Source organism: Rhodnius prolixus, unplaced genomic scaffold (assembly GCF_049639745.1).
Source record: "Rhodnius prolixus isolate KJV_2025 unplaced genomic scaffold, Rpr scaffold_6, whole genome shotgun sequence".
NCBI classification, from domain to species: Eukaryota; Metazoa; Arthropoda; class Insecta; order Hemiptera; family Reduviidae; genus Rhodnius; species Rhodnius prolixus.
The window spans coordinates 21,086,931-21,112,770 of record NW_027411634.1 but is presented as its reverse complement, the minus strand read 5'-3'; the positions used below and the strand labels follow the sequence as shown (position 1 = coordinate 21,112,770).

Below are 25,840 nucleotides of genomic sequence, written 5' to 3'. Positions count from 1 at the left end.
TAGTGTGGGAGTTATAAGAGCCCCATTTCACAGCAAAACCATGACCCAAAAAAATTTCAACTCTCAATAACTTCTGAACAAATGGATCTGTACTCAAGAAAACTATAGCATACTACTCAGTAAAACAGAGTGTGTAAGAGCACAAAATTTCATACGAATAATCTGTTGTTTAGTGTGGGAGTTATAAGAGCCCCATATCACAGCAAAACCATGACCCAAAAAAATTTCAACTCTCAATATCTTCTCAACTAATGGATCTGCACTCAAGAAAACTATAGCATACTACTCAGTAAAACAGAGTGTGTAAAAGCACAAAATTTCATACGAATAATCTGTTGTTTACTGTGGGAGTTATAAGGGCCCCATTTCACAGCAAAACCATGACCCAAAAAAATTTCAACTCTCAATATCTTCTCAACTAATGGATCTGTACTCAAGAAAACTATAGCATACTACTCAGTAAAAGAGAGTGTGTAAAAGCACAAAATTTCATACGAATAATCTGTTGTTTACTGTGGGAGTTATAAGGGCCCCATTTCACAGCAAAACCATGACCCAAAAAAATTTCAACTCTCAATAACTTCTGAACTAATGGATCTGTACTCAAGAAAACTATAGCATACTACTCAGTAAAACAGAGTGTGTAAGAGCACCGAATTTCATACGAATAATCTGTTGTTTAGTGTGGGAGTTATAAGAGCCCCATTTCACAGCAAAACCATGACCCAAAAAAATTTCAACTCTCAATAACTTCTGAACTAATGGATCTGTACTCAAGAAAACTATAGCATACTACTCAGTAAAACAGAGTGTGTAAGAGCACAAAATTTCATACGAATAATCTGTTGTTTAGTGTGGGAGTTATAAGAGCCCCATATCACAGCAAAACCATGACCCAAAAAAATTTCAACTCTCAATATCTTCTCAACTAATGGATCTGCACTCAAGAAAACTATAGCATACTACTCAGTAAAACAGAGTGTGTAAAAGCACAAAATTTCATACGAATAATCTGTTGTTTACTGTGGGAGTTATAAGGGCCCCATTTCACAGCAAAACCATGACCCAAAAAAATTTCAACTCTCAATATCTTCTCAACTAATGGATCTGTACTCAAGAAAACTATAGCATACTACTCAGTAAAAGAGAGTGTGTAAAAGCACAAAATTTCATACGAATAATCTGTTGTTTACTGTGGGAGTTATAAGGGCCCCATTTCACAGCAAAACCATGACCCAAAAAAATTTCAACTCTCAATATCTTCTCAACTAATGGATCTGCACTCAAGAAAACTATAGCATACTACTCAGTAAAACAGAGTGTGTAAAAGCACAAAATTTCATACGAATAATCTGTTGTTTACTGTGGGAGTTATAAGGGCCCCATTTCACAGCAAAACCATGACCCAAAAAAATTTCAACTCTCAATAACTTCTGAACTAATGGATCTGTACTCAATAAAACTATAGCATACTACTCAGTAAAACAGAGTGTGTAAAAGCACAAAATTTCATACGAATAATTTGTTGTTTACTATGGGAGTTATAAGGGCCCCATTTCACAGCAAAACCATGACCCAAAAAAATTTCAACTCTCAATATCTTCTCAACTAATGGATCTGTACTCAAGAAAACTATAGCATACTACTCAGTAAAACAGAGTGTGTAAGAGCACAAAATTTCATACGAATAATCTGTTGTTTACTGTGGGAGTTATAAGGGCCCCATTTCACAGCAAAACCATGACCCAAAAAAATTTCAACTCTCAATAACTTATGAACTAATGGATCTGTACTCAAGAAAATTATAGCATACTACTCAGTAAAACAGAGTGTGTAAAAGCACAAAATTTCATACGAATAATCTGTTGTTTACTGTGGGAGTTATAAGGGCCCCATTTCACAGCAAAACCATGACCCAAAAAAATTTCAACTCTCAATAACTTCTGAACTAATGGATCTGTACTCAATAAAACTATAGCATACTACTCAGTAAAACAGAGTGTGTAAGAGCACCAAATTTCATACGAATAATCTGTTGTTTACTGTGGGAGTTATAAGGGCCCCATTTCACAGCAAAACCATGACCCAAAAAAATTTCAACTCTCAATAACTTCTCAACTAATGGATCTGTACTCAAGAAAACTATAGCATACTACTCAGTAAAACAGAGTGTATAAAAAGACAAAATTTCATACGAAAAATCTGTTGTTTACTGTGGGAGTTATAAGGGCCTTGCACTAATAAAGTTAACCAGATTCTTAATTTCGTTAATTGATTCATTGATTAATGAAAATGGCAACTGCCTTCTTAAGAAAATGTCAATAAAGATGGAGGCAATAAAAATGAAAAAATGCATTATCAAGATATTTTTTTTAACTCGTAAGTTTTAGCAATTAATGTACCACATGCATTTTTTACATAGAACTAGATTATCTATTTTAAAATTGTATAAACCTCAATACATGAACACTAGGGCATTCAACTTATTGTTGAGGTTTAGAGTGGATTTTATATTAAATTGTCGAGTCGTCTGCCTTCTGCCGTCTCCACTAATTGGAATTCTCTGTGTTTTTTAATTTATTTATATATTTTTAATACGAAAAACTTATTTGAATATTTGTTATCAGTTCAATACTTGAGTTTTGAAAAAGAAAAATGTAAATAATTAATGAATAACGAAATAATTCCTTTAATAAATTTAATTAAAATTTATCCTCTTAAACAGGAATTTTTTAAAATTTGCATAACAAATGAAGGAATGAGAACAAAAGAATATTGGATTACTGTAAAACTCATCTCGTCACTTCATTTATTATTTTCTTTATTAAACCTCATGAAAATTTCTCTCGCATATCTTTAAACTAAGTTCAATCCATACAGAATTTTCTTCCAATTTTTGAATTGAAGAAACGAAGATTCGTAACATGGATTGTCGTTGACCTTGGGCAACCATCTGTATGCCATATTTTCAAGTTGGGATATTATGGGTTTTTATTTTATACGTTCAGGGTGGCTAGTAATTGTTCAAAAGATATTATTACAATCACACAATTAACACTATTCGTTTAGAAATACAGAAATGTCTTCAAACATATAGTTCGACCATATTTCCATTTTTTTCTATCACTTTAAATAAGAATTAGGGCTAGGGCTTAACTAAACCAAAAGAGTGGCCATCATTTAGATAACAGTTGGTAAAAAACATTGTGAAAACACAGAATTGCCTTGTAGTTCTACCATATTTCTACGATTTATATCTTTATCAGCTAATTTTAAGGCCAGGGCTAGATAGAACGTACAGGTTGGCCCTCATTTGGAAATTAGAAGTTAAAAAAACATTGGAAAACACAGAATTGCCTTGTAGTTCTACCATATTTCTACGATTTATATGTTTGTCAGCTAAAATTAAGGCCAGGGCTAGATAGAACGTACAGGTTGGCCCTCATTTGGAAAATAGAAGTTAAAAAACATTGTGAAAACACAGAATTGCCTTGTAGTTCTACCATATTTCTACGGTTTATATGTTTGTCAGCTAAAATTAAGGCCAGGGCTAGATAGAACGTACAGGTTGGCCCTCATTTGGAAATTAGAAGTTAAAAAACATTGTGAAAACACAGAATTGCCTTGTAGTTCTACCATATTTCTACGATTTATATGTTTGTCAGCTAAAATTAAGGCCAGGGCTAGATAGAACGTACAGGTTGGCCCTCATTTGGAAAATAGAAGTTAAAAAACATTGTGAAAACACAGAATTGCCTTGTAGTTCTACCATATTTCTACGATTTATATGTTTGTCAGCTAAAATTAAGGCCAGGGCTAGATAGAACGTACAGGTTGGCCCTCATTTGGAAAAAAGAAGTTAAAAAACATTGTGAAAACACAGAATTGCCGTGTAGTTCTACCATATTTCTACGATTTATATCTTTATCAGCTAATTTTAAGGCCAGGGCTACATAGAACGTACAGGTTGGCCCTCATTTGGAAAAAAGAAGTTAAAAAACATTGTGAAAACACAGAATTGCCTTGTAGTTCTACCATATTTCTACGATTTATATCTTTATCAGCTAATTTTAAGGCCAGGGCTAGATAGAACGTACAGGTTGGCCCTCATTTAGAAATTAGAAGTTAAAAAAACATTGTAAAACACAGAATTGCCTTGTAGTTCTACCATATTTCTACGATTTATATCTTTATCAGCTAATTTTAAGGCCAGGGCTAGATAGAACGTACAGGTTGGCCCTCATTTGGAAATTAGAAGTTAAAAAACATTGTGAAAACACAGAATTGCCTTGTAGTTCTACCATATTTCTACGATTTATATCTTTATCAGCTAATTTTAAGGCCAGGGCTAGATAGAACGTACAGGTTGGCCCTCATTTAGAAATTAGAAGTTAAAAAAACATTGTAAAACACAGAATTGCCTTGTAGTTCTACCATATTTCTACGATTTATATCTTTATCAGCTAATTTTAAGGCCAGGGCTAGATAGAACGTACAGGTTGGCCCTCATTTAGAAATTAGAAGTTAAAAAAACATTGTGAAAACACAGAATTGCCTTGTAGTTCTACCATATTTCTACGATTTATATGTTTGTCAGCTAAAATTAAGGCCAGGGCTAGATAGAACGTACAGGTTGGCCATCATTTGGAAATTAGAAGTTAAAAAAACATTGTGAAAACACAGAATTGCCTTGTAGTTCTACCATATTTCTACGATTTATATCTTTATCAGCTAATTTTAAGGCCAGGGCTAGATAGAACGTACAGGTTGGCCCTCATTTAGAAATTAGAAGTTAAAAAAACATTGTGAAAACACAGAATTGCCTTGTAGTTCTACCATATTTCTATGATTTATATCTTTATCAGCTAATTTTAAGGCCAGGGCTAGATAGAACGTACAGGTTGGCCCTCATTTGGAAATTAGAAGTTAAAAAAACATTGTGAAAACACAGAATTGCCTTGTAGTTCTACCATATTTCTACGATTTATATCTTTATCAGCTAATTTTAAGGCCAGGGCTAGATAGAACGTACAGGTTGGCCCTCATTTAGAAATTAGAAGTTAAAAAAACATTGTGAAAACACAGAATTGCCTTGTAGTTCTACCATATTTCTACGATTTATATGTTTGTCAGCTAAAATTAAGGCCAGGGCTAGATAGAACGTACAGGTTGGCCCTCATTTGGAAATTAGAAGTTAAAAAAACATTGTGAAAACACAGAATTGCCTTGTAGTTCTACCATATTTCTACGATTTATATCTTTATCAGCTAATTTTAAGGCCAGGGCTAGATAGAACGTACAGGTTGGCCCTCATTTAGAAATTAGAAGTTAAAAAAACATTGTAAAACACAGAATTGCCTTATAGTTCTACCATATTTCTACGATTTATATCTTTATCAGCTAATTTTAAGGCCAGGGCTAGATAGAACGTACAGGTTGGCCCTCATTTAGAAATTAGAAGTTAAAAAAACATTGTAAAACACAGAATTGCCTTATAGTTCTACCATATTTCTACGATTTATATCTTTATCAGCTAATTTTAAGGCCAGGGCTAGATAGAACGTACAGGTTGGCCCTCATTTAGAAATTAGAAGTTAAAAAAACATTGTAAAACACAGAATTGCAATATAGTTCTACCATATTTCTACGATTTATATCTTTATCAGCTAATTTTAAGGCCAGGGCTAGATAGAACGTACAGGTTGGTCCTCATTTAGAAATTAGAAGTTAAAAAAACATTGTGAAAACACAGAATTGCCTTATAGTTCTACCTTATTTCTACGATTTATATCTTTATCAGCTAATTTTAAGGCCAGGGCTACATAGAACGTACAGGTTGGCCCTCATTTGGAAAAAAGAAGTTAAAAAACATTGTGAAAACACAGAATTGCCTTGTAGTTCTACCATATTTCTACGATTTATATCTTTATCAGCTAATTTTAAGGCCAGGGCTAGATAGAACGTACAGGTTGGCCCTCATTTGGAAATTAGAAGTTAAAAAACATTGTGAAAACACAGAATTGCCTTGTAGTTCTACCATATTTCTACGATTTATATCTTTATCAGCTAATTTTAAGGCCAGGGCTAGATAGAACGTACAGGTTGGCCCTCATTTAGAAATTAGAAGTTAAAAAAACATTGTAAAACACAGAATTGCCTTGTAGTTCTACCATATTTCTACGATTTATATCTTTATCAGCTAATTTTAAGGCCAGGGCTAGATAAAACATACAGGTTGGCCCTCATTTGGAAAATAGAAGTTAAAAAACATTGTGAAAACACAGAATTGCCGTGTAGTTCTACCATATTTCTACGATTTATATCTTTATCAGCTAATTTTAAGGCCAGGGCTACATAGAACGTACAGGTTGGCCCTCATTTGGAAAAAAGAAGTTAAAAAACATTGTGAAAACACAGAATTGCCTTGTAGTTCTACCATATTTCTACGATTTATATCTTTATCAGCTAATTTTAAGGCCAGGGCTACATAGAACGTACAGGTTGACCCTCATTTGGAAAATAGAAGTTAAAAAACAATGTGAAAACACAGAATTACCTTGTAGTTCTACCATATTTCTACGATTTATATCTTTATCAGCTAATTTTAAGGCCAGGGCTAGATAGAACGTACAGGTTGGCCCTCATTTGGAAATTAGAAGTTAAAAAACATTGTGAAAACACAGAATTGCCTTGTAGTTCTACCATATTTCTACGATTTATATCTTTATCAGCTAATTTTAAGGCCAGGGCTAGATAGAACGTACAGGTTGGCCCTCATTTAGAAATTAGAAGTTAAAAAAACATTGTAAAACACAGAATTGCCTTGTAGTTCTACCATATTTCTACGATTTATATCTTTATCAGCTAATTTTAAGGCCAGGGCTAGATAAAACATACAGGTTGGCCCTCATTTGGAAAATAGAAGTTAAAAAACATTGTGAAAACACAGAATTGCCGTGTAGTTCTACCATATTTCTACGATTTATATCTTTATCAGCTAATTTTAAGGCCAGGGCTACATAGAACGTACAGGTTGGCCCTCATTTGGAAAAAAGAAGTTAAAAAACATTGTGAAAACACAGAATTGCCTTGTAGTTCTACCATATTTCTACGATTTATATCTTTATCAGCTAATTTTAAGGCCAGGGCTACATAGAACGTACAGGTTGACCCTCATTTGGAAAATAGAAGTTAAAAAACAATGTGAAAACACAGAATTACCTTGTAGTTCTACCATATTTCTACGATTTATATCTTTATCAGCTAATTTTAAGGTCAGGGCTAGATAGAACGTACAGGTTGGCCCTCATTTGGAAAAATAGAAGTAAAAAACATATGAAAAACACGTAATTATCTTCTAGTTCGACAAGATTTAAACTGTTCAGTAAGATTAAAAACTTTTCCAGCCTTAAGAAACCCCAAATTGGTACTTCAAAACCGAAAATCCGAATAAACACATTACCTTCACTTACTAGTGTAAGTATGAAAAAGTAAAAATGAGTTTAAAATATAGTGCATAACTACAGGATAACAAACCGTTGGAGATCTAAAACAAATCGGAAAATTTTTAATTGTGAATATTTTCATTTTATTTAGAAAGAAAAACTGGTTTGAAAATCCTTTCAACCTCAATGTCCAGAAATAGATCAAAGAACCATCACCTCCTTAATGTACGATAGATAATGCAACGATATTATTTTACACTATGTACCTATCTATAATTTAATATTTATAAAAATAAAAGATATCTATGGTGGTAAACAATTGTTTGTCATAAAAAATAATAATACTGTTTAATAAAAACAAAACTTATTAAAAACATAAATCTAGCAAATAAAAATTATTTTTAATCATCAGATAAGAATGGTAAACATGAGATAGAACTCTGTGGCGATTAAGGAACCCTTGATTTCATGAATGTGAATTAGTTTTTTATCTACCTGACGTAGAACCAAAAGAATTGGTGATTTTCTGAACCACCAAGGCGTTTAACAATCAAATTAGACTGTCGCAATCAAAAAATGAATAGAGATTTATTTTAGCTAAATAACTCCAAAGATGTAGCAGGATTAAATTGAGAAGAAAATTGTTCAAATTTTCACGGGAAAATGTAGGTTTACAAAGAAAAGTTGAGAGAAAAGAGGAATAACGATTTGTTGGAAGTACGTAATTTATTGCTTGACTTCTAACTATAGCTTCAGGTAGTTATTGCTACAATCATCGGTAATACAAACTAGATTCGATCATAAATATTTTATATTGTTAAGTTATGACTGCGATTGTTACCAAGATGATTCGATTTCGATAAAATATGCTACATATTTCGTTACACTGATTTATTTGCACATCACTAAAAATTATAAAAATAACCTACAACTAACCTGAATAAATACAAAAGTTCAGCTCACTTTTCTCACCAAGAACTTAAATTATTAGGTATTTAATTATGAGTGGACTCCTCATTAGGGCGTCATAAAGTTTTAGAACAATCGAGATTATTCCTCGGCCAACTAGAATTTTATAGGGTGCGTTTCACTAAGCGTTCACAACGATCACGCTCACGACCGCGATTTTGCCCGTTCCACTTGCTTGCGAGCGTTACAATCGAAAACTCAAGTGGAATGGACTATGGGGCGTTTTAACCATTCATGTAAACATTACAAATGGCGACCTCGAAAATAAGTCAGAAGCTTGAAGAGGTTGTTTTTTTAATTTTAACCCCGTTTATATGCAGTTATAATAAACTTTATTAATTATTGGTAAAGTTGACTTGTATAAAAATATATAGATAATACAAATTTTTAATTACATTTTAGTGGAGTATTTATAAAACTTACGTTTAAATAAAATTAAAATGTCTTTTGTGGCAACCGTAGGATATTTATTAATGCAACGTAATAATGCTTTAGAAAGTTCTTCATCTAGTTCCAATGAAGAGTGGAATGCAATTTTACAAAATCGCAATGGTGAAAAGCGAAAACTTAGGCCACGTATTATTAACTATCAAAGTGTAATTGTTCGTTATCCAATGATTTAGTATGTAAAGGGATAAGTAATTTTTCATTTTATTATTTTTTTTAGACTTTCGAGAAACACATTCAATTAATTTCATGAGATAATACTTCCATTTACCTGATATGATTTTTTCGGTCGCCATCTTTGCTTTTAAAAATTGCGCCAAATTTCTGAACGCCCACTTCGACCCAGCTCTTAAGGTGGGGGGCGTTGTGAGCTTCGCGTGAGCGAAAATAATGACGTCATTAGTGACGTTTTCACTACGACTACTACGACCGTGGTCGTCATGTGGAACGGCTGAAGGTACATTTTGATCGTTGAAGAGTGTCCAGTTCCTAGCTCTTCCTATTGGTGGTCAATTGGTGAACTTAAGAGAGATGATAGACCTGATTTTCATAATCGATTTTTTTTACATCAACTTAGTGACTATTTTATCAGGACATTCAAAGTGCCTAGAGTTTTACCCTATAACAATTATCCTCCCTGCATCTCTTTAGTGAACAGGTGGTAGCTTACATCAGCTACTGGAGTAGATAAAAAAAGAAAAACATTTAGAAAACTCGCTTGTTCGAAGAATGAAACTTTTCCTATCCTTTTTATGGTAACATTGTATTTTTCCAAACCATTTGGTTGGAAGAGAAACACTTTCAGTGGAACTAAAAATATCTAAACATAACTTGATTAGGTGCTTCTAAATTATAGTTTACAATATTTAGATTAAATACTTAACTGACAAATAAAACTTATTTTAGAGTTAAAAAAACTATAAATTGATAATATAATATTTTTATTTTCATTGAATACTTAAACAATTATTTCAAATTGAGAAGAAACTTCTAACTAACCATAACTGTTGTTTAGGTTGGTAGTACGAGTATGTTATACATTTTTCAACAACGTTATAAGTATTACCTTTCGGCAAGGTTACTTAAATTAACTTAAAATTAATGAAAGCATAAGTAACCTCTTGTATTTCTACAGATGGTTAGGCGCTCCTAACCGAAAGCTTTGGAGGAGAGAATTAACCATAAAGAAAATAGGAAAGATTGATTATTGATCATAAAACTAGTCCGACAATAAGAAAAATAATATTTCGTAAGTTTTATTTAATAGTTTTAACATAATTTTTGTTAGTAAATGATTCTTGAACTGAAAATTAGAACAGAATGAAACAGATTAATTAAATCTTGGCCAAAATCTGAATAGGCTAACTTCTGGCAGCAATTGAAAATGTGGGTTTACCTCGTTAGTGGAGTAATAAGGTTCAATAACTGTAACCAAGTGGTTAACACTGTTGTCAAGTACCAAAACAATCACAGTGAACAAACATTTTAATGAAATGATGTCAATTCAACGGATGTGTTTAACTATGATGAACTTTTGAGGTTTAATTAGTGTTTTAGATGTTGTAGAAGTTCCATGAGTAGGCTGCTAGTAACAAATAATAAAATTGTTTTTAAATTGATGAATATATAATCATTGTAAGTTAATATTATTTAGTTATAGTTCAAAATAAAGTTCGAATAAATAATAAATACATGAAGTGGTGGTCACTAATGAAGTATTAATGAAGAGACTGACACTGAAATAAGTCTAGCTTTTACCCTCACGAGATGCAAATCACGGATAGTAGTTGTATTTCCCCGCAAGGAATTTGAATTTCCAACCAATGGCTTCAGTGAATCCAGAACAAAATTTTTAAAAGTTATAACTGATCCCTTTAGATACAAAATAATAAGAGCGTTCCACAAAGAAGGTCTGCCTTATAAAAAAAGAATGTAACCGATGGTATCTTTTTAGAAACAGAACTGAAAACCAGATAATAACAATAAATACTGATTAGGTATTTATGATGTTAGTGTTGAAGTACAAGAAACACCAAATAATTAAGAATATCCTTGCAAATTAATTTGCATTATGTTTTGTAATGCCCTTTTTCTAAATAATTAAAAAAAAAAAAACAACAGTGGCTGTGTCATGGTAACGGCCGTGTGTTGTACGTGAATACGTTTACGTAATGGGTTACATCTTTTATATAAAATATTTTTATTTATGTATTTAGGATGAAATCAAATTTGTCATTATTTATGGACGTTGACGAAATTAAACTCATTGAGTCGCGATTTAGAACCCAACAGTGGTGCGATACTGTCCGTGGTCGATGTTGAAGCGATTTCATCAACCACTTGCATAATTTCAACCGCCCCAGCTGCAGATGTACTGACACCGTCGTTTATCCGCTTGGCCGCATTCATTCTTTTACGTTCCCGGCACAGCTTGACTCGGTCATATGGAGTTTTAATTATTACCATTCGATTGTTCTTGAGAAGCCCTTTCCAACCGTATACGATCTCTGTATTTGGTTTTGGCTTTTCGTCGCGTATAGGCCATTATATATTTTTGATAATATTTTTTTATTCTAACACCTTATTATATTCACTGCCACTATTTTACACTAATGTTTTATATACAATCGATAGATTGTGACGACAGCTGACGATTAAAACTTAAACGAACATCGTAGCTTCTCCGAGTCGAAAGTTATACTAATTGCAAATCTCGATACGCAGCAAAATTATCTCAAAATGGCGGCGCTTTTCCCTCTATCACGCGCGATGCGTCACAGTCCTCGCTTATCGTAATGAATTCTTTTGATCCATTAGATATCCAATGGTCTAATTTAATTTTGGATGTAGACGATAGATTCGAAACTATAATGCCAAACTGTATCCCCCGATTTTGTTATCATTAGGTTTTTTGGATTGCCTCCATATGATAGCAAATTTAAAGACGTATTCACGTCAAAAATCATTACTGAAATTGGCATTACTGATTTCTTCCTACTGGATTAAATACAACGTAAAATCTGTAACAGATAAAGGAAAATTCATTGATGCACGTACCGAACACGTCCGAAAACTTTGTATCCATGGTTTACATAAAGTAAAAGTGCTTTGTGAAAATTTTTGTGTAATCAAAAAAGCAATAATAAAATCTTTATGCTTTTAGCCATCATGGTCGCTATAAGACCTATTCTTTTCATTAATTCCTTATAAAACTGGAGTACTCTTTCTTAAAATAAATTTTTATATGGTTTGCCACATCAAGTGGACCTTTCCTCAAAAAAATTTTCTTTTATAAACCACGAGAAAAGTGTTTTTTTTATCCATTTTTTTTATATCCCTCATTTATTGCTGTGGAACGTATATTCCTTCTCATTAGCCATCTAATGCCTAGCTTTAACTTAATGGTTAACATCCATTATGGTTTGTCGGCAATGTGCTACTTTCAGAGTTTCACCATTAACCGTTGATGTTCCAACCACTATAAACTTCTCATTCTTCTATTTCTTAGGTTATATTTCTTCAATGAAATTCTGATCACGTTAATAATTTTTTTGTTGTAAACTTGTACAACTTTAAGCAAGTTATAACTTAGTAAATGGTAAGTGATAAAACTTGTACTGGGCTTAGGATGGAAGATTTGCGAGGAATTGGTCAAATAAAACAACTCGTCTTTTTACCAAAGTTTCTACAAATATATTGTCCTCTTCAGGGCCTGGATATTACAAATACAAAACAATTTACAAAGTCAATAACATAGAAAAAACAGTAAAAATCAGTAATACAAATTCTTTATAATTATTGACCAGGTAATATCCAGGCCCTGAAGAGGACAATATATTTGTCGAAACGTTGGCAAAAAGACGAGTTGTTTTATTTGGACCGATTCCTCGCAAATCTTCCATCCTAAGTTTAACAATTTGCGGTCACGAAAACTATATATTCATACTTGTACTGGGCGTTCTGAAGCTTTAAAACAATAAAACTATCACTTGTAAAATCACATCAATTATTAGGGAATGGATTAGCTATGCGCTTAGCGTACTGGACTCCCACGCGGAGGTCCCGGGTTCGAATCCAGCTGCTAACCCTTAGATTTTTCTCTTCCTAGGAGCTGCTTACAGCTCCGGTGATAGAAAGCGTTGTCTGTAACGAGAGAACACTGTCCGGAGGCCGGCAGTGCACTTAAAAAAGCTCCGGGCGCCAATAACCTTAGATGTTGACGCGCGTTAATTAAAAAAAAACAATTATAACTTTTCATTTCACTGAGGTATCATTTTTGTACTTATTAATTTATTTGTCAGAAAGTATACTGACAAAGGGGCCACAACAACAAAATGTGTTGTTTTTTTTAGTATTTAGTAACATAGTAGTCTTAAACAATCTGATATTCATTAGTAATGTTTCCCGTTATAGTAGCCAAAGAAAGAAGCGAGAATAATGTGACGATAACTTTGTCCTTAAAATCTGAAACAATTTCACAGTAACCATCATAAAAACTTAAATTAAAACAAAATGTTTATTCACAGAATTGATGAGTCATCGTGGATTACTGTTTAAAAGTATTTTAGAGAAACATTCTTGTTATTTCTGATTGGTTTTATTTAATTAAATAACACGATATAAAAGAAAGACTGAATAAATTACAATAATGAAGTAGGATTCTCGTGATTTTTGTATTTTTATTTTGAGACAACCTAACATATTGTAGTGGAGGGGCTACCTCTTGTGAACCTATAATAACTGCTTATCGATAGTAACAAAACTATCGATGTGTGGTGGAAGGTTACAAGAAATAGAGAGTACCGCTTTAACCAGTGAAGTTTGTTTTTACGTTGCAGTGGTCTTGACAAATACTATTTAAAACTATCATTATTAGGCTTGTATTGAAGAATTATGTACTATTATTAAACTATTGTTAGCATATTCATTTCATAGACTTAGTTTTATGTACACACCAGCTCAACATTATCTTACGTTACAAGAAAGAAAAACCATGTGTAATGTAGCTAAAAAGACCTCGCAAATGCTGTTTTAGAGAAACATCTTTTGTTTTTAAATACTAACATTTTTTATTAATTCATTTTAGAGCAGTGTTTTAAACATGGTAGTTACATAGCAACTTTTGATGCTATGTAAAATATATACATACATATGTACATATGTATAAGCATAAGCCCTGTAGATCATCTGGTTTCCAAAAAGTAAGTAAAAACTTATATCTGAAATTGGTAATAATCGTTCGTCCTTTTGTAACAGTCACTAAAACAAAATTAGAACATTTTCTAAAATTTATTTATTAAATTTTGTGGCATTAATTGCCATACCTTTAAATTTCATTTCGAAATGAATAACCACATCAAAAATGTATTTTAATATCTAAAGTGTATTTCATTATTAAATTCTACCGTTTGACCAATATTTTTTAATTATTGAAGGGTGCTTTTTAATTTTACAAAATTCAACTAATTAACTGTTTCTCTGTTATACGAGGCTCGTTTGAAAAGTCCGTGCAAAGTCAGAGAGATAGCACCACTGGCGCGTATCGAGGTTATGTTTAGTTAGTAGCATCTCTTGGAAGAACCCACACCAAGTTTCAGCCAGATCGGTCTATTTCTTTGTGTTTGGCATTCGTTTGAATCGAGGAAGTCGAGTGATTTTCAAAAAATGGACGAAAAAGAATTTTGTGTGTTGATTAAACACTACTTTATGAAAGGCAAAACGCCTCAGGAGACTAAAGAGAAGCTTTATAAACATTATGGTGACTCTGCACCTTCGATTAGAACAGTTTATAAGTGGTTTCAAAATTTTCGGAGTGGCCATATGGGCCACAAGTGACGCTGAACGTTCTGGACGCCCTGTTGAGGTTACTACTCCAGAAATCATTGATAAAATCCATGATATGGTGATGGATGACAGAAGAGTGAAGGTGCGTGAGATTGCTAGTGCTGTGGGCATCTCGAATGAACGGGTACATAATATTTTGCATCAACATTTGGACATGACAAAGCTAGCCGCAAGACGGATTGCTCACGCTTGACCAAAAACGAAATCGTGTGAAGTGTTGCAAGGACGGTTTGCAGCTGTTCCAGAAGAATCCGCAGGACTTTAAGCGTCGTTTCGTCACTGTGGATGAAACATGGATACATCACTACACTCCTGAGACCAAAGAACAATCTAAACAATGGGTTACCAAGGGGGAATCTGCGCCAAAAAAGGCGAAGACCGTTCCTTCGGCCGGAAAGATTATGGCGACTGTCTTTTGGGATTCGCAAGGAATAATCCTCATCGACTATCTGGAAAAGGGTAAAACTATTACAGGTGCATATTATTCATCGTTATTGGACCGTTTGAAAACCGAGCTGCAAGAAAAACGCCCACGATTGGCCCACAAAAAAGTCCTTTTCCATCACGACAACGCACCAGCTCACACCTCAGCAGTTGTGGTCGCAAAATTAATGGAAATAGGGTTCCAACTCGTTTCACATCCCCCCTATTCTCCAGACTTGGCTCCCTCGGACTACTATTTGTTCCCCAATATGAAGAAATGGCTGGCGGGAAAAAGATTTTATTCAAACGATGAGGTGATTGCAGAAACGAATGGCTATTTTTCAGACTTGGACCAATCCTATTGTTCGGAAGGGATCAACAAACTAGAGCAGCGTTGGACGAAGTGTATAAGCCTAAAAGGAGACTATGTTGAAAAATAAAAAAGGTTTACCCCAAAAAATTAAGTAGGTTTTATTTTTGCTCGGACTTTTCAAACGACCCTCGTATTTCTTACAGCTCATAATCACGTTTTTTCTGTTTCTATTCCACTTTGCATGCATATATCATATTATTTTAATGCTCTTGTATTAAAACATGCATAACAAAAAATGCATAGTAAACCTTTTAATCACCATCGACAACTGATAAAAATTTCCACAAGAACAAAAAGAGAAGAAGTAAAACTTTTTATCATTCCTAAAGTTAAACAAAATGTCAAATGAGATAGAACCATGCTTATTATTCTTTCGCATTTTTAATGCTCATGAATACTTCATGAAAACAAATTGATATTAAAAAAAAAAAAGAAATCTATATTCCAACCCAAGAGTTGCATGCATTTATATCATAATATTTTATTTTGTGCGTTTAACAAATTTCCCTTATTTGCAAGTTATGGTTACAATAACCAAACGACATGGCAACTGTTTACGACTCTTATGACGTAAAAGTAAAGAAAGGTTTATGACGGAAATTCAACTTTGAGAAGCGATCACCAGCATATTCTGAGAGGATGTTTTTTCGTGAAGAAGGCAAAGAAAATCAGTGTTACCATTCCAAAGAATATGGTAAAAAAGTGACTGTGTCATGGACACGGCCGTGTGCTATACGTGAATACGTTTACGTAACGGGTTATATTTTTTATATAAAATATTTTTATTTATGTATTTAGGATGAAACAAAGTGTCTTCTTAATCGACGATCGAACACAATCTATGCCTATATAGTTCGTTGTCGATGTATTTAGAAGCGATTTCAGCATCCACTTGCATAATTTCAACCGCTCCAGCTGCAGATGTACTGGACACCGTCGTTGATCCGCTCGGCCGCATTCATTCTTTTACGTTCCCGGCACAGCTTGACTCGGTCATATGGTGTTTTATTATTACCATTCGATTGTTCTTGAGAAGCCCTTTCCAACCGTATACGATCTCTGTATTTGGTTTTGGCTTTTCGTCGCGTATAGGCCGACATTATATATTTTTTTATTCTAACACCTTATTATATTCACTTCCACTATTTTACACTAATGTTTTATATACAATCGATAGATTGTGACGACAGCTGACGATTAAAACTTAAACGAACATCGTAGCTTCTCCGAGTCAAAAGTTATACTAATTGCAAATCTCGCTTCGCAGCAAAATTATCTCAAAATGGCGGCCCTTTCTCCTCCACAGCGCGCGATGCGTCACAGTCCTCGCTTATATTACTGTGTTACAATATAACTTTATTAATTATAGGTCTGTTATACGAAAAGTACGACACAAATGTCATACAGGATAACATCGAGATTTCTGGTAAACGTTAAATCAATATAGGTATTACCTCACGTTGTTGGAGAAGTTTCAATATAAGACAAATTGAACTCGCTGAGCATGAAGTCGGGCAATGAGCGGTTTTGTGAGACATCAACATTAAAGTGTCCAACTATCATAATTGGTGTAGTAAGATCAGGCTCGTAATCGGGTATAATCTTAGAGATGATTTGGAATATTTTAACAACGATCGTAACATAAAGAGTTTAATTTCTGCTAACGCTGTGCCCGGATGGGTACACCCGAGTACGAATTTGAAGATGCCATTGGCCTTTTTCGTTAACTAGACAGACATTACCAGCTTTTGCGTCTTTCATTTCCTAATAAATTTCCGAAATGTCAATGTTAACTATATTACAATCAGTGAAAGCTATTGATGTTGCGATATATGGCGACTCCACCGGCTTTGCGACTTTTACCATTCGATTGTTCTTGAGAAACCCTTTCCAACCGTATACGATCTCTGTATTTGGTTTTGGCTTTTCGACGCGTAAAGGCCGACATTATATATTTTTGATAATACTTTTTTAATCTAACACCTTTATTTTAGTCATGTCACTATTTTACACTAATGTTTTATATACAATCGATAGATTGTGACGACAGCTGACGATTAAAACTTAAACGAACATCGTAGCTTCTCCGAGTCAAAAGTTATACAAATTGCAAATCTCGATACGCAGCAAAATTATCTCAAAATGGCGGCGCTTTTCCCTATATCGCGCGCGATGTGTCACAGTCCTCGCTCATCGTAATGAATTCTTTGATCCTTTAGCTATCCAGTGGTCTAATTTAATTTTGGATTTAGACGATAGATTCGAAACTATAATGCCAAACTGTATTCCCCGATTTTGTTATCATTAGATTTTTTGGATTGCCACCATATGATTCAAATTGAAAGACGTATTCACGTCAAAATAAAACATTTATCATCTTTGCACTTTCCTCCTCGTATGTAAACAAGGTAATACATTCCCAATCTTGCTACTTTAACCTCAAAAGAGAGAAAAAACAAGAATTGAATGTAAGCAAATGAATTGAGGGAACCAAATAATTATTTCAACAAGAGTTTAAACAAGTTAATTATATACAGATCTGTGACTGTAGATAAGCAGCCGTTGTTGTCTATTCTCTCACATTTTTATGAAAGAAATGAATTAATCTTTGGAAGATAATAAGGTATTATTTTACTATTGCTATGAAACCTCTCAGCACAGGTAATCAAATTTTAATGAAATACCCAAACAGTACTTGAAATAAGAGTTAAAGTGAAATAAAATTAAGAGTAAATCCCCCTTTTTTTTTCCACTTTAAACTTTCCACTCCCAAAATTCTTGAGCTATCTCCTCCACGTTTAAAATTAGAAATTCAACATGAAGGACCTCATTTTTGGGTTTTGTATTTCAATTAATTTTTAATTTCATTGCACAAATGTAATAAAGCTGAGCAAAATAAATTTTATCACAAGATTATGTTTATATAACTGGATAACATTAGTGAAATATAACATTAGTGAAATTTTCTTTTGTTGTCAAACAAACAATTAAATCAATATTTTTAAACGAATAGATCGACTAAAATCAATTATGTACTATAAAACTCGTCCCCTAAATTTAAGTGAAATATTAAATATAATCGTTAAGGAAGAAAAATTATTACTAATTTCAGTCTTGATAAGAGTATTTTAGAGGAACATTCTTGTTATTTCTGATTGGTTTTATTTAATTAAATAACACGATATAAAAGAAGGAAGGAATAAATTACAATAATGAAGTAGGATTCTCGTGATTTTTGTATTTTTATTTTGAGACAACCTATTGTAGCGGAGGGGCTACCTCCTGTGAACCTATAACAACTGCTTATCGATAGTAACAAAACTATCGATGTGTGGAAGGTTATAAGAAATAGAGAGTGCTATATACATAGCCTTAATAGTAATAATCTTTTTAACTTATTTATTTGGTAATTTACAATTTGAATTTAAATAAATCATATTTATGGTTCGACAAGGTTTCCTTTATTAACACCAAGTTAATAATAATTGTTCGTAGGTGATTGTTTTTTTTAGGTGTCTATTAAAGAAATGCATAATTATCACAAAACCACATAAGTTAAAAAAAAAAAAACGCTGTAAAGTGTCTCCACATACCTTAACTTGATCTTGTTCACCCTGGTATTCGATGCTTTGGAATATAGTCCAAGTATATCTCCTACGAACTTCCATTCTAGCCAAGTATCTTCTGTACCATTGCTGGATAAGTATAGCCGCTTTCATTGCTGGAAACAGAAGTAAGTTGTTTTATATTTGAGGAAAATGAAAACTTTAAACACTTTTCCACCAATTATATCTAGGAACAGAATGATTTTATTGAGGTTCTTTTTATTATTTCATTAATGTCAGCTGTTCGGATTGAATAGTTCTCACATTGGCTATAAAATCTTAAGATCCAGTTTAAATCCTGTTTCTCACCTAGTTTTTACTACTTTCGACTGGTAGTGTGCAGTTAAATTCTTTATGCTATTATCCTTGATTTTTTTAACAAATCTTATTGACAAGGTGGACTTTGATGGCTACTGTGGTAGGTGTCATCGAAAGAGAGTGCAACCAATTGGTACATGGTGTTAGGATGAGGTGTGCAAAATACCGTATTACTATTTAACAGTGCCTAAGGTTCCTCGCTTACCGAAGTTTAGATTTAGTATATTTACTACTGGCCAGATGTTAATGAAAGTTCTCTGTCAGTTCTTAGATATCGCATTAACACCGGCAAACTAATCAGGGATTTCTTTTTTAAATAGTTTATAAAAAAATATATATATAATAATAAGAGCAAATTCTACCTCTCATAAATATTGGGACACTATTATAATTTATAGTTTGTCCAAGGTTTTGCCCGAATATTTATACAATTTGTAAATATATACCTTAAGCATATATTCAATATGAAATTAATAATTAAATTAGTTTATATAAATCAAGCCAGGTGTAACATGTCGCGCAAAAATACAAATACAACGATTGAACAAAGAAATATTATAATTTCTTTGCACAAAGACAATAAAAAGTGTTAGAGAGACAGAAAAACTGATCGGACCTAAAACATCTACTGCGTGGAACATCATTCAGCGTTACCAAAAAGAAAAAAGAATTGTTTCAACCCCACAAAAAGGCCGTCCTCAACTGCTCTCTGAGAGAGAGCAGCGTTATATATTAAAAGAATTAAAAAAGATCACCGACTTAGTGCTCCAAAACTTCTATGTGAAATTTTTGACATGTTCAGAGAGCAAAAAAGGAGCAGAAACAGTTCGGCGAGTGCTAAGAAAACTCGACTATCATGGTAGAGTAGCCTGGAAGAATCCTTTTGTCAGTAAGATAAATCGTGTTAAGAGAGTGAAATTTGCCGAAAAATATTCCAATGTAAATAGTGACTTTTGGAATGATATACTCTAGCGATGAATCAAAATTTAATGTTTTCCAGTCAGATGGAAGGGTTATGGTCTGGAGGAAAGCGAATGCTGAACTCGAAAACAAGAATTTACAGCCAACTATAAAGTGTTTTAAAGCTGCACCTCCGGGTGGAGGTGGGTCAGTTCTGGTTTGGGGCTGGGTGTCCGCATCAGGATTTGGAGAATTAGTGTTTATTGATGGAATGATGCACAAAATGGTTTATAGTAATATATTAAAATATAATTTGAAAAAAGTGCCCAAACATTTGGTATTTTAGGGTCTTCTAAATTCTACCAAGATAACGACCCCAAACCTACGGCTTGGGTGATACGTCAGTGACTGTTATACAATTGCCCAAAAGTATTCCAAACCTCTCCGCAGTCACCAGATCTTAATCCCATTGAACATTTATGGCAATATTTAGCCAGTGCTTTAAGTAAACGAGTAATATCTAACAAAAATGAATTAAAACGATGTTTCCTGGAAGAATGGGAAAAAAACACCACCTGAATTAACCAAAAACTTGTTTCACCTATGCCTGATCGTTTGAGGGCTATTGTAAGTCAAAAAGCAATTATTAAATTATTACCAACCAATTATTAAATAGTAGGAGATTTTAAATATTGAACATTTAAACGCTAGCACTTCTGGTGTCCCAATATTTTTGAGAGCCTTATTTTACACTTTTTCCAAAAGTGCTACCTAACAGTTTGGAATTTCATCGATTTATACTTATATATAATTTCTACAGATGTTGCTAATGTAATTTAAAAAAAAAAAAATTCCAAACTTTTGTCTGTTGTTTTCATTTTGCTTTTAAATCATTTTGTAATAGGTGTCCCAATATTAATGAGAGTCACTGTAAGTAAAAAGAGACAAACTAACCTTGTTCAGTATACATTTTTGCACTACTCTCCTACGGGTGCTTCTAGTTTCTAGCACTCGACGCTAGAGGTAGTTAGTGGGAAACGAAAAATAAAATTTAAAAATATAAAAAGGTTAACAATCAGCCACATTACCACAGACACTTGACACTCCAAATACTATAACGTAACTCATTTCAAAGTATGCTGATTAAATGAATATGTTTACATGATGTTATCACTTATCACGTTAATAAAAGGTAAATAAACTATTACTGTTATCTCCAACATACTTTGTTTACTTTAATTATTAACTAACCTTCACAAAAATTAATAAATAAATTGTTTTTTAATTTTTGGCTGCAGAATATTATTATTTTTTTACTTTTTAAGTAATTTATTTAGAATCGCAAGTAAAGTTAAAAGTTTCATCGTAGTGTAATGTTCAATAAATCGTTTTTCTGTGCAGGCCAGCCCCATCAAGCTGTCTCAAAGATGCACGAAGGTTAGGGGCACAAGAAGTTGTATAAGGTATTTGTTATTGACAACAAAAATAAGAAATAAAGGAAGGTTGGGTAAATGTATAACAAATTCCATACCAGAAATCATTCATATAATGTTAAAAAACACGATATTATTTTAATGTTAAGAGACGATGAAGTTTCTAGGCATAATCTAATAGCTGCAACCCATGAAAATGTAAATCTCATTGGGGAAATTTAGCCACGACTGCATTTTATAACATAACAGTATTTTTATGTTATGGATTAACAAATCCAATTCCGGAAGTATCAAAACTAGAATGGTGATTTTGAAGTAAATTTACTGACAAAATCCTGAGATGTTTATAAACGGACATTAGATAGCAGACAAATCAAGCGTTTGCGGTTGAAAAATGAAGGCAATTGGGTCAAAATCAATTTTTGTATGATTTAAAATAGGTAATTTTTATTTATTTATAAAATATACTTTAAAAAAAAAAGAATCTAGAGCGGGTCAACATCTAAGTTCATTTAACGTTCAGAGCTTCATTCAGTGCACTATTGGCATCTGGACAGTGTTCTCTCGTTACAAAATTAAAACCAGTACCTCATAATAAGCTGTGAGAAGCTCCTAGGTGATAAAATGTATGAGCCAGCCGTTGGATTCGAACCCAGGATCTCTGGAACTTAAGCAATATGAGCCTACTCAAATTTTGGGCACATATTCCAAGTACCTACATTTATATGCTACAAATATTTATACGTTTTGTACAGATCTTTCTCAGTTTATAATATTGGTAAAATAATAACCAATAATAGAAATGTAAAAAATTGCCTGTTAATTCATGCAGGGCTAAACCAAATGAGGTGTCTTGGATGCGCGTAGTTTACTGTTCACGGGTATCCAAATCGGGGTTCTTAGTTCGTACTCATTATCATTACAATTACTCCGCTCTTGATGGCCTGAGTAGTCGCTGAACAGTTCTCTAAGTATCGATGACGTAAACCATTGTGAGTGTTAGTTTTAGGTTATTACTTTACCAAGATTATAAAACTAAAAAACGATAGGCCTTTGTTAATTTTGATAAATCTCAGTGGCCAACTTCGACTTCTATTTAATTTTTGTTTGAACCAATCAAAATAAGGTATTATTGTTCATTGTTTTTAGTGAAGGTTTTAGTTTTAGGTTATTACTTTACCAAGATTATAAAACTAAAAAACGATAGGCCTTTGTTAATTTTGATAAATCTCAGTGGCCAACTTCGACTTCTATTTAATTTTTGTTTGAACCAATCAAAATAAGGTATTATTGTTCATTGTTTTTAGTGAAGGTTTTAGTTTTAGGTTTTTACTTTACCAAGATTATAAAACTAAAAAGCGATAGGCCATTGTTAATTTTGATAAATCTCAGTGGCCAACTTCTTCTATTTAATTTTTGTTTGAACCAATCAAAATAAGGTATTATTGTTCATTGTTTTTAGTGAAGGTTTTAGTTTTAGGTTTTTACTTTACCAAGATTATAAAACTAAAAAGCGATAGGCCTTTGTTAATTTTGATAAATCTCAGTGGCCAACTTCGACTTCTATTTAATTTTTGTTTGAACCAATCAAAATACGGTATTATTGTTCATTGTTTTTAGTGAAGGTTTTAGTTTTAGGTTATTACTTTACCAAGATTATAAAACTAAAAAACGATAGGCCTTTGTTAATTTTGATAAATCTCAGTGGCCAACTTCGACTTCTATTTAATTTTTGTTTGAACCAATCAAAATAAGGTATTATTGTTCATTGTTTTTAGTGAAGGTTTTAGTTTTAGGTTTTTACTTTACCAAGATTATAAAACTAAAAAGCGATAGGCCTTTGTTAATTTTGATAAATCTCAGTGGCCAACTTCGACTTCTATTTAATTTTTGTTTGAACCAATCAAAATAAGGTATTATTGTTCATTGTTTTTAGTGAAGGTTTTAGTTTTAGGTTATTACTTTACCAAGATTATAAAACTAAAAAACGATAGGCCTTTGTTAATTTTGATAAATCTCAGTGGCCAACTTCGACTTCTATTTAATTTTTGTTTGAACCAATCAGAATAAGGTATTATTGTTCATTGTCTCAAGAATTTCAGTCAAAAGTGTTGTGTTGAGTTCCTAATCAACGTAGGGATTAATTCATGAGCAAGGACAGTAAAGTGAACCATACTTTAGTTATGCCTTTTTCCGGTACTAAGGAGAAAATCTTCCCCCAATAATAGAAAATTGGGTTACTGAAAAAAGCCAATCCCGAAATAAATGGTGCGATAGAAACGGTGAAAAACAATCCATTAAATATTTCATTGCGTACTTTAGTTGTACTCAACCTTTTTGAATTACTAGTGAATTGGCACGATAAGTTCTCTAGAAAGTTAGCAGATTGGATCACTATTTAGTTTGGTTTGTCTCTGATAAAACTAACGATGGTCATATCGACTTAATGTTATAAAAAAGTAACAATCTAATCATTTATCGTATATTAAATTTTCAATTATGCTAAAGACGTTTCATAAATAATAATAATAATAAGGAAATCAAAGAAATGGGGACAAAAACAAAATATAAATTTAGTTATAATTATAATTGATTCCACTTTATATTCTGAGCAGTTCACTGCTATATGAATCTTGTTGGAGAAATGGTGGAAAAAAAAGGTTACTGCAGAATAAGGTTATATTCTCTTTGTGTTATTCAGATTGAAGAAATGTACTGTACTTTTTTTTTGAATTAATTACCCTTTTCAGGAAATTAGTATTGCTATTGAATAATTTATATTTTTCCAGAGTTAAAAGAGCTTTCAGTCTCAATTCCAACCACTTTTTCATTATTACCATTAATAAGATTCTCATTGGAGAAAACAACAACAGAAAAGTGGAACTCTCATTGTGAAATGAAAATGAAAAGAAATTTAAAAAGTTCTAAAGGTTCCCACTTCGCCTCCTCTAACAGCTACTGCCTTTATTCTTTGTTCCCGAAGCTTTTAATTACCGAGTGGAGCTCATGACGGTCTTCGAATAGCCGCCGATCCCTTAGAGAACCTCTTTGTGTTATACCTTTTGCAGGCCCTTTACTCTCTTTGCACCCTTTACACCGGTACCAAGAGCCTTTCGCTTCATTTGAAGAAAATATCCATATTTCATAGTTTCAATTTATCTTATTATTGCATCAAATGTCGCACAATGGTTTTACGTCATCGATTCTTAGAGAACTGTTCAGCGACAGCTCAGGCTAATAAGGGCGATTTAGGATCTAGGATATCCCCGATTTGGATACCCGTGAACAGTAAACTATGCGCATCCGAGACACCTCATTTGGTTTAGCCCTACATGAATTAGCAGGCAAATACTTATTTTTTTTTACATTGCTATTATTGGTTTTTACTTTACCAAGATTATAAAACTAAAAAGCGATAGGCCTTTGTTAATTTTGATAAATCTCAGTGGCCAACTTCGACTTCTATTTAATTTTTGTTTGAACCAATCAAAATAAGGTATTATTATTCATTGTTTTTAGTGGCTGATTCATTAAACCAATAGGATGAAAAAAATAATGCCAATTTTAGTCATCATTTTTAATTATGCCGAGCTTTTGACCTAGTGTTGTATGTACGACTCGTAACAAGAGTAGGCGAGAAGGGACATTCTTTTTTTTTACCTTGCATATTTTGAACACTACTGAATTTAAAATCTACTCTGAAGTAAAATCATAGACATACATTATTTGTCTTTGTAAATTTGGAGTCCTGAGTGGATCACAGCAAGGAGTCTGGAGTTACACTGAAAAAGTCTGTCGTGGTGCCATATTGGGTTTTCAGAGAGTGTAATCGTAATATAGGGCACACATAATAATTATAGTTAATGTTCTCATTTCTCCATGAATTGTAATAATAAGCCTTAAATATGCCACAAAACTATATTTTACACAATTATCGTACATTAAGGATAAAAATTAGGGTGTAATCAATTTTCTTAGAGAAATGTCGAGACATGATAGGTGTGGACTGGACACAAAAATCACAAACAAATGACTCCTTTTCACACGCAGTGCATTCCATATGAGCCCAACGACAACAAACAA

The 25,840-nt window shown here is 32.9% G+C and overlaps 1 protein-coding gene and 1 long non-coding RNA gene across 15 annotated transcripts in view; one reads left to right on the top strand and one right to left on the bottom strand.

Annotated features, from left to right (window-relative positions):
• Positions 1–25,840, top strand: part of LOC141460531 (uncharacterized) — a 242,198-nt gene that overhangs the window by 173,859 nt on the left and 42,499 nt on the right. For 2 of the 5 annotated variants that reach the window (XR_012462115.1, XR_012462116.1), the window contains exons 1-2: positions 21,386–21,516; positions 21,726–21,787. This is a non-coding gene — a long non-coding RNA (uncharacterized lncRNA). Of the gene's footprint in view, positions 1–14,015; positions 14,063–21,385; positions 21,517–21,725; positions 21,832–25,840 lie in introns of those variants that run through there. The other 3 variants (XR_012462117.1, XR_012462119.1, XR_012462118.1) reach the window with 3 other exon arrangements.
• Positions 1–25,840, bottom strand: part of rdgC (retinal degeneration C) — a 156,122-nt gene that overhangs the window by 127,317 nt on the left and 2,965 nt on the right. For 9 of the 10 annotated variants that reach the window (XR_012462111.1, XR_012462110.1, XM_074140621.1 and 6 more), the window contains exon 2: positions 19,095–19,222. Coding sequence is in view for 8 of the 10 variants with exons in the window: in XM_074140621.1 (XP_073996722.1) it covers positions 19,095–19,222 (128 nt within the window). In the remaining 2 variants the exon portion in view is untranslated. Of the gene's footprint in view, positions 1–19,094; positions 19,223–21,278; positions 21,420–25,840 lie in introns of those variants that run through there. The other variant, XM_074140627.1, reaches the window with a different exon arrangement.